Genomic DNA, 14,530 nt, shown 5'->3' on the forward strand with positions numbered 1-14,530 from the left:
TTAGTCCACGACTACAGCACCCTCGGGCCTGAGCAATGGAGAGACCGGCCCCCTACATTCTGCAAAGGCCCACCTCTTGCCCCACTGCTGGGATATGCCATTGGGGGTGCTGTGGTGGGGCTGTCACCCAGCAAAGACCCAGCCTGAAGCTCACCTTCCTGGGACCGTCCTTTCAGCTCTCCCTTGGCCTTCTCCAGCTCCAGGCGCAGAGCCCGGTTCTGCTTCTCTGCCTCCTGCAACTGGCTTTGGGACACAGGTAGAGGAAAAGATAAACATGACTTTATGGCATATAGGGAAATTCAGCCTCCAGTAAGAGGGGCTTCCCTTCACTCCAGGTATAACATTTAGAGGAGACGGGGTTGTGCCATGGACCCATCAAGGGCTCTTTCTTTGCCAGCTGGTAGGAGGAGGATTTGCAAAGTGCCCCAAAACTCTATCTTGCCTTTGTAAAAACATGGGGTGCAGAATTTCTAGCTTCCCCAGGCCTCTCCCTTCGCGTCAAAGGTTAATCCCAATTAACCCCCGTCTCCGCAAATTATTGCACAGACTCTTGGGGAGGGAGTCTGCCCTCTTCCACTGCAGCTCCTCCTCTCCCAGTTAACCTCCATCTCTGCAAATTAATGCATAGACACTTTCTGGGGACATCACCCCAGAATCTGGTCTCAGGTCATCAGGGCTGGAGTCAGACACGGGTCATTTTGAAAGACGTAAGGCTGTCAGTGAAGTTAACTCTTTGGCATCCAGCCCCTGCTCCCAATCTTCTCCCTCTGGCCTCTCCTCGGTGTCCCACCACCAATTCCCTGGCTCTGACTTTTCCTCCTCTGGGGTTTCCCTTGGGGGTTCCCCAGCTGGTGCCTCCCACCCTGCCGGTCCCTGACACAGCTTTGGGCCCTGAAACCTTATGGTGCAGGATCCAACCTTATGGCGCACCACCTGCTGCCGCCACCACGGCCGTCTGCTCACCGCTCAACCGCCAGGTGCGAGACCTTCAGCTTATCCAGCTCCTCCTGGACGCCTCCCTTGGCCCGGATCTCAGCTTCCAGGGCCGACTGCAGCTCCAACTTGGCAGACGCCTCCACTTTCTGCAGCCGCCGCGCCTTCCAGAGGGTGTCCTGGAGCAAGAGGCAGCAGGGGGAAATGTCAGCAGAGGTCCTGGGACTGTTGCAGCTCTTGGAATGTGGGGTGTGAAGAGGGGGAAGGGGGAAGAGGCCCCCATCCCTACCAGGCATCCTGAGCCTCTGGGGGAAAGGGCTTCTTCTCACTGGGGCAACCAGAATGTGGTTGCAAAGGGGGAGACATGCAGAGGGGGAAAGAGCCCCCCTCCCCACTTCCTCAAGGCGTCCACGGCTCCGAGACAGGCTCTCTTACCGGAGTTTTGGGGCTCTGTGCCCCCGTCTGCTTCAGTGCTTCCACTTCCTCCATCATGTGGGTCGCCATGGCCTGGAGGTAGCCCCTCGACTCCTTCTCGTCACTCACCCTGAGATGCAGGCAAAGAGGCACACAGAGTTCAAGACAGATGAAAAAGGCCCTTCTTTTTTGTATATAATTCTTATTGAATTTTCTGTTTTACAATTTAAAATACTTATTTTTACATCCTTTAGAAATGACTTCCCTTCTCTTTGCATGGTTCATTTTACATATCATAAATCCCTGCATATTTTACAAAAACTATACCATTCAGTATTTCGTTATTGCACCCATCAAAGCTTATTTACACTGTTGAATTTATCTTAATGCTGCCAGCGTTTTCAGCTGTACCCAATTATTTCCCATATATTCAAATAAATGTTTTCCAATCTTCTCTAAACGTATGTTCTTCTTGTTCTCTTATTCTATATGTTAAGTCCTTCCTTCCTGCTTGGCAGGGGGTTGGACTCGATGGCCCTTGTGGTCTCTTCCAACTCTATGATTCTATGATTCTAAGTCTACAAGCTGTGTGTATTCTACCAACTTAAGCTGCCACTCTTCTTTGGTTGGGACCTCGCTTGTTTTCCATTTGGGGGCTAACAAAATACGGGCTGCAGTAGTAGCATACATAAATAACCTTTTTTGACACCTGGGAATTTCAGTCTGAATTATCCCCAACAGAAAGGACTCTGATTTTTTTGGGAAAGTACTTTAAAACATTTTTTTTCCAATTGTTTATGGATCATTTCCCAATACTCTTTTACCACTTTACAGGTCCACCACGCATGAAACAATGTTCCCTTCACTTCTTTGCATCTCCAGCACTTATCTCATTCAGTCTTTTTTTTATAACACTGAAAAAAGCCCTTCTTCATGCAGCACAGAGTTAAACTATGGAACTCCCTCCCACAAGACACAGTGACGGCCAGCAAATTAGGTGGCTTTAAAAGAGGGCTAGACCACTTCATGGAGGGCATGGCTATCAGTGGCTACTGCAGGCATAGGCCAACTCGGCCCTCCAGATGTTTTGGAACTACAACTCCCATCATCCCTATCTAACAGGACCAGTGGTCAGGGATGATGGGAGTTGTAGTCCCAAAACATCTGGAGGGTCGAGTTTGGCTATGCCTGGGCTACAGGTTATGCCCTGCCTCTACTGCGGAGGACAAGCAGTGGTTAAATTTGCCAAAACAAAGGTGTTGCAGCTCAAGCCTGAAAGCTATGCCTTCCCCATTGAATCTGGGAGCAGGCTGTGGTGAATCACCAGAGACTATGGGGGGGGACCCACTCTGCTTATGCTCAGGTGCACCCCTGTCTTCTTCATCACTGCTCCGTGTGACAGGCCTTACACAGAGAAGGTGCACAGCTGGTAACTCACCACCGCAAGATGTCCGTGATCTGCATCTCCCAGTTGGCAAAGGCTAACTTGTGGGTCTCTGAAGAGCACTGTTCTTGATCCTGTTGGGGGCTGTCGGCGCTGAGTGAATCCACCTGTTGCAGGAAAGGAAAAAAGCAAAGACAGATGTGAAGAAGACAAGCTTCCCTCTTCCCTCTGCCAGGTGGGGTTGAGTGACTTCTGCAGGAATAAGCCTGCAGAGAACTTTGCAGTAAAAAAGAAAGAGATAAAGAAAGAGGCTTATATGACCATTGTGTTTGAGGATCTTGGAGATCTCATATCCAGGTGACAAGTATTTAAAAGCACAGAATCAAGGACTTGGAGGACTTCATGCTTTCAGCGTTATTTTAAGTGATGACTGGGGACTTCCTGTCTTTTGGGGATCGCACCTGAGAAGTGTGTGGCTCTGGAGAAGCCGCCTGCAGAAGCCACAATCTAGAGGCTGCATCCCTGGCCACAAAGCCAAGAGTCACAGGTAAATGTATGCATACCTGGTCTCCAAAATGCAGGGCACTGACACCTTCCCTGGGCAGCAAACTGTGTGGTTCTTTGTGCCAGTCCTTTGGATCCAGATTTCCCCAACTAGGAAGGAAAGGCAATCAGAGAGATTGAGAGAGAGAGAGAGAGAGAGAGAGAGAGAGAGAGAGAAGAAGAAGAAGAAGAAGAAGAAGAAGAAGAAGAAGAAGAAGAGAAGAAGAGTTTCGATTTGATATCCCGCTTTATCACTACCCGAATGAGTCTCAAAGCGGCTAACATTCTCCTTTCCCTTCCTCCCCCACAACAAACACTGTGAGGTGAGTGGGGCTGAGAGACTTCAGAGAAGTGTGACTGGCCCAAGGTCACCCAGCAGCTGCAGGTGGAGGAGCGGGGAATCGAACCCCATTCCCCAGATTACGAGTCTACTGCTCTTAACCACTACAAGAGATGGAGAGTCACTTTTCCAAACTCAGAGCTGGGGAGCGAACCTAAGAATGTGGTCTCTTTGGGTTGGATCCAGATTTCCCTAGCCCAGCACTCCCCCTGAATGTTTGGACTACAACTCCCATCCACCCCAACCAGCAAGGCTGTTTTGGACTACCACTCCCATCATTCAGATGGGGTTGATGGAAGTGGTAGTCCGAAATATCTGGAGAGCACCAGATTCGAGAAGGCTGACTTAAGCTGCCCCACTTGTTCCCATGGGAACTAAATGCAAAGAGAGCTTAGCCTGGACCCAGCCCATAGTTCCCATTTACCACTAGATAACCTGTTCCCCATACGCCATTTGCAGAGAATGGAAACGCCAGGATCATGTTTTTTTGGCCGGTGAAGATGGCGTTGTGGTAAAAAGGCACAAGAGTACGACTGCATCCTGACAAAATCTACTGATGCCACCTGTCAGATTTTTATCTTCTCTTCCTCTTAGTAATGTTTATTTGTTTTTAAAGCAAAGCTTTGTTTATTTCAGGGACACAGAACCATAGAGTTGGAAGGCATGTATATCTTTTATGCATCACGTTTTATACTGTATTTTATGCTGTTTTTTGTTGTATCAATTAAGTGTTTAAAATTTGTTGTTAGCTACCCTGAGGCCGGTTTTTTGAACTGGGAAGGGCGAGGTATAAATAAAAATGTATTATTATTATTATTAATCTTTATGATCAGAGAATCAGAGAGTTGCAGAGTTGAAAGGGCCCCCCAAAGACCATCTACTCCAGCCCCCTGCAATGCAGGAATGTTCTGATTTCAAGTGTGATTTCTGCAGCCTTCTGGAAGTTTATACTGGGTTATGTTTTGCTGTTTTATTCTGCTGTGGCCTGTGGCCTAACAAAATAGATGCCATTCTAGTTTTCCTGTTCCTTTGTTCTGACCAACCCACTGCACTCCATTTTCCTTTCGCCACCCCACTTCCAAGCGGATCCCTCCCTCTCCTCACCGTTCAGCCTTGGCTTTCTCCAGCTGCTCCTGGAGTTGGGCAATCTCAGCTCGGAAGGCCTCCTGCTGCCTTTCCCTGGTCTGCAGCGCCTCCCGCAGGCCTTTCACCTCCTCCTTTGTGGTATAGGAAACACTTCCTGATCTCCTGGAGCTAGAGGCCAAGAAGAAGGACGCATTCTGCTTCACCTGCAGGGGGCAGCAAAGTCATTCGGAGAGGAGGGCAGATGTAAACTTACTTGGACCTCTTTCCCCAGAGATATGCAGAGATATGCAGGTAGCCTTCTGGGGTTTTTTTGCACTTCTCCAAATTTTGCAGCACAGTTCTTGGCTCAAAAAAACGTACCAAATTGCATATGCCAATTCACTTTTTGTTGTTGTTGCATAGAATGTGTTCAAAAATGCACCCTTTAGGTTGAAATGCATATTCCCAAAGCTTGAATTTTGGTGATTTGGAGGTGGGTGGGAATTTGCAGTGCATTGGAAACAAGACAGGACAGAATGAAAATGAGAAGGAATAAAGACGTGGAAAGGGACATCAGATTTCAGGGGCAAAGCATCTGCCTTGCATGCAGAAGGCCTCAGGTTCAACCACCTCTGGCGTTTGCAGAGAGGGCTGGGAATATCCTCTGCCCCAAACCCTGCAGAGCTGCTGCTGCCAGTCAGTGCTGACAATACTGGGCCTCTTCTGCCCCTACCTGCAAAACTGGCACAAGCCAGGAACAGACCCATCCCTCCGCCTTTTGCCATGCTCCCCTGGCATGATGACCCTCTTTACAGTGGGGCATCTCCCTCCCCACTTCCCCCACTTTGCCAAGCTGTATTTACCCTCAGCTCCTCCTGCTCCTCCTTCAGCCTCCTCAGCTGCTGCTCGGCCCTCTCTCTCCCCTTCCGCTGCTTGGAGACTTCGTTCATGAGACCCTCAATCCGAGCCTCCAGCTACAAAGGGGAAGAAGCACTTGATTGTAGATGCTACCTGACTGTGGTGGAGGAAGAAGGTCTGGGGTCCCAGATTTTTGGGGTCTTTACTGCCCTACTCCCCATCCCCAAGCAGCTTCTGAGGCTACAGAGGCCCAGGAAGTGGCTTCCTTGAGAGTTTCCTTCATGCATCCGTGCAATATATGTCCTAAGAACATCTAGCATCTATGGAAACGGCCCTAAAGAATCATAATGAGGTTACAGGAAACCAGGCCTGTGGAACGCCCTCCCATCAGATGTCAAAGAAATAAACAACTACAGTGGTACCTCAGGTTACATACGCTTCAGGTTACAGACTCTGCTAACCCAGAAATAGTGCTTCAGGTTAAGAACTTTGCTTCAGGATGAGAACAGAAATTGTGCTCCGGCGGCACGGTGGCAGCAGGAGGCCCCATTAGCTAAAGTGGTGCTTCAGGTTAAGAACAGTTTCAGGTTAAGAATGAACAGTTTCAGGTTAAGAATGAACAGTTTCAGGTTAAGTACTTAACCTGAGGTACCACTGTATCTGACTTTTAGAAGACATCTGAAGGCAGCCTTGTTCCGGGAAGTTTTTAATGTCTGATGTTTTATCACTTTATTATTATTATTATTATTATTATTATTATTATTATTATTATTATTGCACCCCCTGCCCGTACGGGCCAGTCTTGACAGACTCTAGGGTTGTGCGCTCATCTCACTCTAGAGGCCGGGAGCCAGCGCTGTCCGCAGACACTTCCGGGTCACGTGGCCAGCGTGACGATGCTGCTCCGGCAAACCGGCACCAGAGCAGCACACGGAAACACCATTTACCTTCCCACTATAAAGCGGTCCCTATTTATCTACTTGCACTTAAGGGTGCTTTCGAACTGCTAGGTGGGCAGGAGTTGGGACCGAACGACGGGAGCTCACCCCGCCGCGGGGATTCGAACCGCCGACCATGCGATCGGCAAGTCCTAGGCACTGAGGTTTTACCCACAGCGCCACCCGCGTCCCTATTATTATTATTATTATTATTATCATCATCATCCCCAGCAATGCAGGAATATACAGCTTTCCCTTACAGGGATCGAACTTGCAACCTTGGCGCTGCAAGCACCACGCTCTAACCAAATTGAGCTATCCGTAAGAAGAGCCTAGCTGCTGAATCAGGCCCCAAAATAAAAATAAACGCAGGATCTAAGAATCACAAATGGTCTTCTCCCAGGTATTTTGGACTACAACTCCCATCGGCCTAACCTACCTTGCAGGGTTGTGGTGAAGATTATTCGAGGAGGGGGAGAATTGCGTATGCTACCTGGTGCTCCTTGGGGAGGAAAGGAGGAATATAAATGCAAGGAACGAACGACGAAATAAAATGTGGGGGTACCTCTTTGCGCCCGCTCTCCGAGCGAGCCAGCTCCTTGCGCAGCCCCTCCACCCTCCGCGAGGCCGCCTCCGTCTCCTCCTGCCGCTCCCGCAGCTGCCGGGAGTGTCTCAGCAGCTGGGCTCGCAGTTCCCCGCACTTGGCCGCAGCACTCTGCAGCTCCTCAGAGGTGTCCTTGTGCTGCAGCTGTTCTTCCTGCAGCTCCCAGGCCTGAGCTTGGAGCTGCTCCTGGGCCTTGGCCAGATCCTGCCCCCCCCCAAAACAAGAGACAGCGGTGGTGTAGTGGTTAGAGTGTTGGACCAGGACCTGGGAGTGACCAGGGTTCGAATCTCCACCCAGCCATCGTGAAGCTCACTGGGGGTGTCCTTGGTGGCCAGTCATTGCCTCTCAGCCTGACCTACCTCACGGGGGTGTCGTGAGGATTAAATGAGGAGGGAAAGAATCACGGGCACCAGCCTGAGATCCTTGCAGAAAAGGTGGGTTATATAAAGGAAATATGTAAATAAAAACAAAATAAATAAAATAAAGGCGCTGTAGAAGTTGGACCCACATGCTCAAGCCTCCGAGAGAGAGAGCCTTCCCTGCAGAAGGGGGCTGCATCTGGGTCTCTAGCTTACTGGAACATAATCAGCCAGATTCTTCAAAATGTTCAGAAGCTCGAAAATGAACACGCCTTAGTGTAAAGCAAAAAAGGAGGACTGTTTCTAGTCCTCATTTTTAAGATTCCTGCCCCCCAAGCAACTATTGCTTATGATGTGGAATCTCCTCATTCTCCTCCCATAGCTAAAGCGTTTGCCATGAAACCCTATTAGAATAACCCCGTTTTAGTGAACATGCAAATCAGCCTTGATTTGCCAGCTGTGAAAATGGGAACAATGTAAATTGCATCTCTCCAGGTGAAGAGTCAGGATGGAGGGGCGTTTTGTAAGAAGTGAAACCTGCAACAAAACATTGCAGAATACCCTTGCCCGCTAAGGCCGGCCGGCCACCCATTCCTTCCTTTTGACACCCCACTCCCCAATCCATTTTCCATTCTTCTAACATCCCATCAAGAACGCTCAATCCTTTTTGAGTTCTTCTGGGTGTCCCTAGTGTTTTTTCACGTGTTTGGTTCTCCTCAACAAACATTGGGGCTCCCCGGAGAATGCTGATAGTTTCCCCTTGTCCTCCATTTTGGCTCCACACCCCATTGAGGTCCTTATTAGAGGCCCCCCCTTGCAGAATCTGAAGGCTAGGAGCTCCTGGGCTCTCTTTGGCAGAACAGACAATGCCTTTCCTTGGCCAAAAACTACCACAACACTATGATGGGATGGTCCAAATCCCCCACAGTAGACCGAGGTGGTATACGGTACCTGTAGTGCTTCATTCTTCTCCTCCTCCAGAATCCTCACACGTTCCTCCAGGGTCTTCACCTGTCTCGATTCCACCCGGTCAAGCTGCTGCCTTTGAACCTTGTCGCTCTCCAACCGATTCTCTGGAAGGGAAGGTACATGAGCCCCAGATGCAATCTAGAGATCCCCCTTCCCTTCCAGCTGCTGACACCAGTGACCTTGTGAGCCTGTCTCCTCCACAGTGTCAGGGATCCGTTAGCTGTGGCTCCTGCATTGCAGGGGGTTGGACTAGATGACCCCCGGGTTCCCATCCAACGCTACAATTCTGCGATCCTACCAAACGGGGCAAATGTCTTCCCAAAGACATCTGAAGGCAGCCCTGTATTGGGAAGTTTTTATTGTTTGACGTTTTGGTGTGTTTCTTTCATGTTGGAAGCTGCCCAGAGTGGCTGCGGCAACCCAGTTGGATGGGTGGGGTATAATAATAACAATAACAACAACAACAACAACAACAACAACAACAACAATAATAATAATTTATTATTTATACCCCGCCCATCTGGCTGAGTTTCCCCAGCCACTCTGGGCAGCTTCTAATCAAGTGTTAAAAACAATACAGCATTAAATATTAAAAACTTCCCTAAACCGGGCTACAATTATTAATAGTAGTAGTAGTAGTAGTAGTAGTAGTAGTAGTAGTAGTAGTAGTAAAAATAATAATTCTGCACCTGAAAGGCTCGTTTCCCTCTGCCTAAAGACAGGGCAGGCTGCCCCCTGCGCCCTTAAGAGCTCAGGGAGGAATAGGAGGAGAAGGCCTTGCCTCTCCCGAAGCCCCACCAGCGCCCAGGTACCTGCCAACTGCTTCTGCAAAGCTGCCATCTCGTTCTGGAGGCTCCTGAACTCAGAGTCCTTGGCCAGAGTCTTGGAAGGGGATTTTGCCAGAGAATCTGCACAGGGGTGACATAAGGGCGAGAAAACACAACATGAGCTCCACAGTCTGCCTAGCCCAGCCTCCAGATGCTCCGAAGGGAAGCCCGTGAGCAGGATAGGTCCCTCCCCACTGCCTGCCCCCAAGCCTCTGAGCCCCACAGAGCAGGAATGGGGGACCTCTGCCCTCCAGATGTGGCAGGACTCCAGCTCCCAACAACCCCAGCCGGCATGGCTAATGGCCAAGCACGATGGGAGTTGTAGTCCAGATCTCCATCTTGGCTTTTTAGAGCCATTGTGGTTCACTGTCAGTGAGAGACAGGTCCTTCCTGAGTCAGTTGACGATTAATTTGAAGGCATTATTCAGGGCCAAACTAGACTTGAAATTTAGACCCCCAACTGCACAGTATGCTTAAGCCACATGAGCACCACTTTAAACAGCCATGGTCCCCCCCTCCCCAAAGAAGTCTAGGAGCTGTGGTTTTTTAGGGTGCTGGGAGTTGTGAGGAAACCTCACCATTCCCCTCACAGAGCTACAATTCCCAGAGTTCCCTGGGGTGAGGGATTGGTTGTTAAACCCCTCTGGGAATTGTGACTCTGGGAGGGGAATGAGCAGTCTCCTACTGACTCTCAGCACCCTTACCAAACTACAACTCCCAGAAATGTGACAGACAGACAGACAGACAGACAGACAGACAGACAGACAGACAGATAGATGTGGCATATGGAAAATAAGTACCTTGCAGTTTCCGGGCCAGCTCCATTTTCTCCCGTTCCAGGTGGCGGATTCTCTTCTCTAGGCGGGCAGTGCTGGAGGGGGAGGCCGGGTGCCTCTCAGAGAGGAGGCTGCAGGGGATAACGGAGGTTGCAGGGTCAGGGCCCTTGTCTGTTTTGCATACATTTGCATGAACATAGCAAGCTTCGGGCAAACAACCAACGAGGGTGAGTGAAACAAATTGGCATGGCTTCACATTTGCCAGAACTGAGATTGAGGAGGAGCAGTTAGAAGGCTGAGCTGGGGGTGGTCAAATCCAGGGTTCAAATCCTTTCTCAGCTACAAAGGGGGACCTCAAGCCACTTTCTCTGTCAGATCCCACCCACCACCCTTGGCCCCAAATCCCACCGCATATACTGAAATGTGTGAGAATAAAATGGAGACTCCACACACCTCCCAGAAGTGAAGGTAAATCCCACAAAAGGCAGATGGTGGCCAGAGAAAGCAGCGTGGGATACAGGCGGAAGTGTCTCCTAGGAAGGAAGGCAGGGAAAAATTGATAGAATCATAGAATCACAGGGTTAGAAGGAACTTCAAGGGGCATAACCCCCCGACAATAATACTTCTGCAAACCTTGGGATTTCCCCGAATCTGCTGCACCTCCCCTCTTAGGTATGGCTATGAAATGATCAGCATGCACCCTTGCACATTGCTATTATTATTATTATTATTATTATTATTATTATTATTATTATTATGCCTCCTCTCGCCACAGGCGTTTTTCCAAAAACAAAACAACAAGCGCGGGGAAAATATTAAAACCAACACACTTTAAAAGGCTATAGACCATTGACAGCCAAAGTCCTGCTTGAAGAGGAATGCCTGGCACCTAAAGATATGCAATGATGGTGTCAGACGAGCCTCCCTGGGAGAGCATTCCACAAATAAGAAGCCACCACTGAAAAGACCCTGTTCTCATGTCGCCACCCTCTGGACTTCTGGTGGAGGGGGCACATGAAGAAGAGCCTCAGATGAAGATTGCAGGGTCTGGGTCAGTTTCTATGTGGAGAGGTGGTCCTTGAGGTACTGGGGTCCTAAACTACCGATGACTTTATAGGAAAAACCAACAATGTTGAATTGGGCCCATAAAATAACAGGTGACCAGTGCAGTTGGGCCAGGATTGGTGTTATATATTCAGAGCAACCTGGCTGTCGAATTCTGCACCAAACCGTCTTCAGAGGCAGCCCCACGTATAATGTCTACATTAGAACAGCCCTGAAATTGAGAGGAGCTCCTCCCATACCGACTCCTTGATCATGTCATCGTCGACGTCGAAGTTGGACGTGTCGGCCGGGCTGGCCACCTCGGGCAAGTAGGGCGGGGGGCTTTTGCGGATGTTGTCCCAGTCGATGCCTTTGAAGAAGGGGTGGCGCTTGAAATCCTCAATGCCCTTCTGGCCCAGGCGCAGCTCCTGCCGGCACAGCAGCCCTCGGATGAGGTCCTTGGCACTCTCCGAGACGTCGGTGATGTCCGTGGGAAACTGCAGGTGGTCCTGAGTGTGAGAGATGCCAAGGGGGAATCAGGGGGCGCAGCAGGTAACAGGCATCCTCCGCGCTTGTGGGGGCAAGGAGGGCATATCAAAAAGCCCTGAGGTAGAGGTTGCTGGGAACTGAAAATAAATCTGCATACTGAACTAGGTGGGCCACTGTCCTGATCCTTATTATGCCTTTATCCAGTGTTTTTGAATGTTTTAAATAGTTTTTTCAGAGAATCATAGAGTTGGAAGGGGGCATGAGGGTTATCTAGACCTACCCCCTATAATGCAGGAATCTTTTGTCCAACACGGGACTCGAACCCATAACCCTGAGATTAAGAGTTCTGTTTATTCTGAATTGTATCCTTTTAACATTTTGATGTTGACTTCCCTACGCTCCTTTGGGAGGAAGGACAGCGTACAAACTTACTGTATTTTTTGCTGTATAAGACTCACTTTTTCCCTCCTAAAAAGTAAGGGGAAATGTGTGTGCGTCTTATGGAGCGAATGCAGGCTGCGCAGCTATCCCAGAAGCCAGAACAGCAAGAGGGATCACTGCTTTTGCTGCACAGCGAACCCTCTTGCTGTTCTGGCTTCTGGGATTCAGAATATTTTTTTTCTTGTTTTCCTCCTCCAAAAACTAGGTGCGTCTTATGATCTGGTGCATCTTATAGAGCAAAAAATACGGTGATAAAAGGGTAGGAATATCTATTTAGAATTTCCACCTGGCACCAAAGAATGTGTTCCCTCAGGAGCAAAAGCAAAGATTAAGCCAGAGGAGGGAAGCAGGGGGTAAGGGAGTCATTTTCCATCCCAGATCTTTTGGTCTTGCACCGCCCCCCGCCCCAGTCTTGAGACAGCAATAACATGTGGTGTAGCGGTTTGAGTGTTGGCCTAGGCCCTGGTTTGAATCCCCACTCAGCCATGAGGCTCACTAGGTGTGCCCTTGGGGCCAGTTACTGCCTCTCAACCCTAACCTACCTTATAAGGTGGTTGTTGTTATTGTGGGGATTAAATGGGACAGAGGAGAACTAAGTATACTGCCTTGAGCTCCTCAGAGGAGACCATGTGGCTGAGTGTCACAGTGGTTCTCAACCTGTGGATCCCCATATGTTGTTGGACTACAACTCCCATCACCCCTGAGCTCTGGCCTTGCTAGCTAGGGGTGATGGGAGTTGTAGTTCAACAACATCTGTGGACCCACAAGTTGAGAAAGGCTGGTTTAGAGGGTCAGACTAAGACCTGGGAGAGACACCAGGGCCCAAATTCCTACTCTTGCCACCATGAAGCTCACTGGGGGATGAGCTTGAACTCAGCCACTGCCTCTCAGCCTAATCTACCTCGCAGGGTTGTTGTTGTGGGGGTTAAATGAGGGGGAGGAGAACCACATGCGCCACACTTTTGAGCTTCACGGTGGGTGAGGGGTAAAGGTGGTAGGTAGGTAAGTAAATAAATAAATAAATAAATTTGCTTCCTTCTAAACCTCATAAACCCACCTGCCTGTGGTTTGGGGCTGTCCAGCCAATTCTGCTAAGTAAAACCCCAGGTCTCTGCCCTATAGTCCTCCCCCCCACCTGATGGGGGGGCATTTCATCCCGGCTGCCCCTCTGGCCCACCCAACGGAGGGATCAACCCTCCTCCTCCCTCCCCAGCCGTATCCAAAGATTACACACAGAAGGCATTAGGAAAACAGGCCCACCACCAATTCCCCCGTTTGCTCTGCTGCCCCACAGCTGCCTCCCCTACCCCCATCCTGACCTTGCTCTGCCCCACTCACCTCGTGGTTCATGATCTTGCCGTAGGTCTCGACCAAGGACTCGGCATAGAATGGGGTCTCCCCGAAAAGCAGCTCGTACATGCAGACCCCCAGGGACCACCAGTCACACTCGGGGCCGTATTTCCCTTTCCTGTCCTCCATGGCCTGCAGGATCTCTGGGGAGATGTAATCAGGGGTCCCCACAGCCACAGAAGACTCCACCTGGGGGTTGAGGGGGGCAGAGAAGGGAGAGAATCTGGACTCCAGCTCAGCTGCATCGTTCCCCGATGGGCAGTGCAATGTAGTGGTTGGAAGGGCGGACTAGGACATGGGTAGGCAAACTAAGGCTCAGGGGCTGGATCCGGCCCAATCGCCTTCTAAATCCAGCCCGCAGACGGTCCAGGAATCAGCGTGTTTTTACATGAGTAGAACGTGTCCTTTTATTTAAAATGCACCTCTGGGTTATTTGTGGGGCCTGCCTGGTGTTTTTACATGAGTAGAATGTGTGCTTTTATTTAAAATGCATCTCTCGGTTATTTGTGGGGCATAGGAATTCGTTCATTTCACCCCCAAAAAAATATAGTCCAGCCCCCCCACAAGGTCTGAGGGACAGTGGACTGGCCCCCTGCTGAAAAAGTTTGCTGCCCCCTGGACTAGGACCTGGGAGAGACCAAGGTTCGAATCCCCTCACTCAGCCATGAAGCCCACTGGGCATGACCTTGACCTCAGTCCCTGCATCTCTGTCTAACCTACCTCACAGGGATGTTGTTGTGGAGATTAAATGAGGAGAAGGGTTTTCCCCACCTTGAGCTCCTTGGAGAAAAAGCTGGGATATAAACAAATCTCTTTCAGCTTCTGCCTTCTGGGAGGTACAGGGTTATAAAGACTAGGACTAGGACTAGCCGCCTGAGAAACAGTTTTTATCCAAATGTGATTTTGGTTTTAAATGCAGTGTAAGGTAGTCTCTGTGGGAGTATATTGTATTTAATTATGGGGTATCAGAGTTTTTAGGGGGTTAACCAGGCTGGGATAGCTGGGATAGCAGGCTTGTTGGTTTTTGAATGTCTGGTGTAGATTTTTTCAATTTCGTTGTTTTGCATGGGACAGTGACAATAAAGATTATCGTATTGTATCATATCGTAAATGAACCTCCTCTAGATTGGGGGGTTTGAGGGTCACCACACCCCAAGGACCATTCATCACAGGTTGCACCCAAGCAGGAGGGTCAG

At 49.7% G+C, this 14,530-nt stretch overlaps 1 protein-coding gene across 4 annotated transcripts in view; it reads right to left on the reverse strand.

Annotated features, from left to right (window-relative positions):
- Positions 1-14,530, reverse strand: part of CDC42BPG (CDC42 binding protein kinase gamma) — a 56,803-nt gene that overhangs the window by 18,193 nt on the left and 24,080 nt on the right. For all 4 annotated transcript variants that reach the window (XM_077920059.1, XM_077920058.1, XM_077920057.1 and 1 more), the window contains exons 7-20: positions 13,323-13,523; positions 11,315-11,563; positions 10,464-10,543; positions 10,035-10,141; positions 9,220-9,315; positions 8,390-8,511; positions 7,041-7,283; positions 5,543-5,653; positions 4,719-4,903; positions 3,295-3,385; positions 2,786-2,898; positions 1,369-1,477; positions 964-1,112; positions 155-243 (exon numbers count right to left, since the gene is read on the reverse strand). In XM_077920059.1, coding sequence (XP_077776185.1) covers positions 155-243; positions 964-1,112; positions 1,369-1,477; positions 2,786-2,898; positions 3,295-3,385; positions 4,719-4,903; positions 5,543-5,653; positions 7,041-7,283; positions 8,390-8,511; positions 9,220-9,315; positions 10,035-10,141; positions 10,464-10,543; positions 11,315-11,563; positions 13,323-13,523 — 1,945 coding nt within the window. The remainder of the gene's footprint in view (positions 1-154; positions 244-963; positions 1,113-1,368; positions 1,478-2,785; positions 2,899-3,294; positions 3,386-4,718; positions 4,904-5,542; positions 5,654-7,040; positions 7,284-8,389; positions 8,512-9,219; positions 9,316-10,034; positions 10,142-10,463; positions 10,544-11,314; positions 11,564-13,322; positions 13,524-14,530) is intronic.

Source organism: Podarcis muralis, chromosome 16 (genome assembly GCF_964188315.1).
Source record: "Podarcis muralis chromosome 16, rPodMur119.hap1.1, whole genome shotgun sequence".
NCBI classification, from domain to species: Eukaryota; Metazoa; Chordata; class Lepidosauria; order Squamata; family Lacertidae; genus Podarcis; species Podarcis muralis.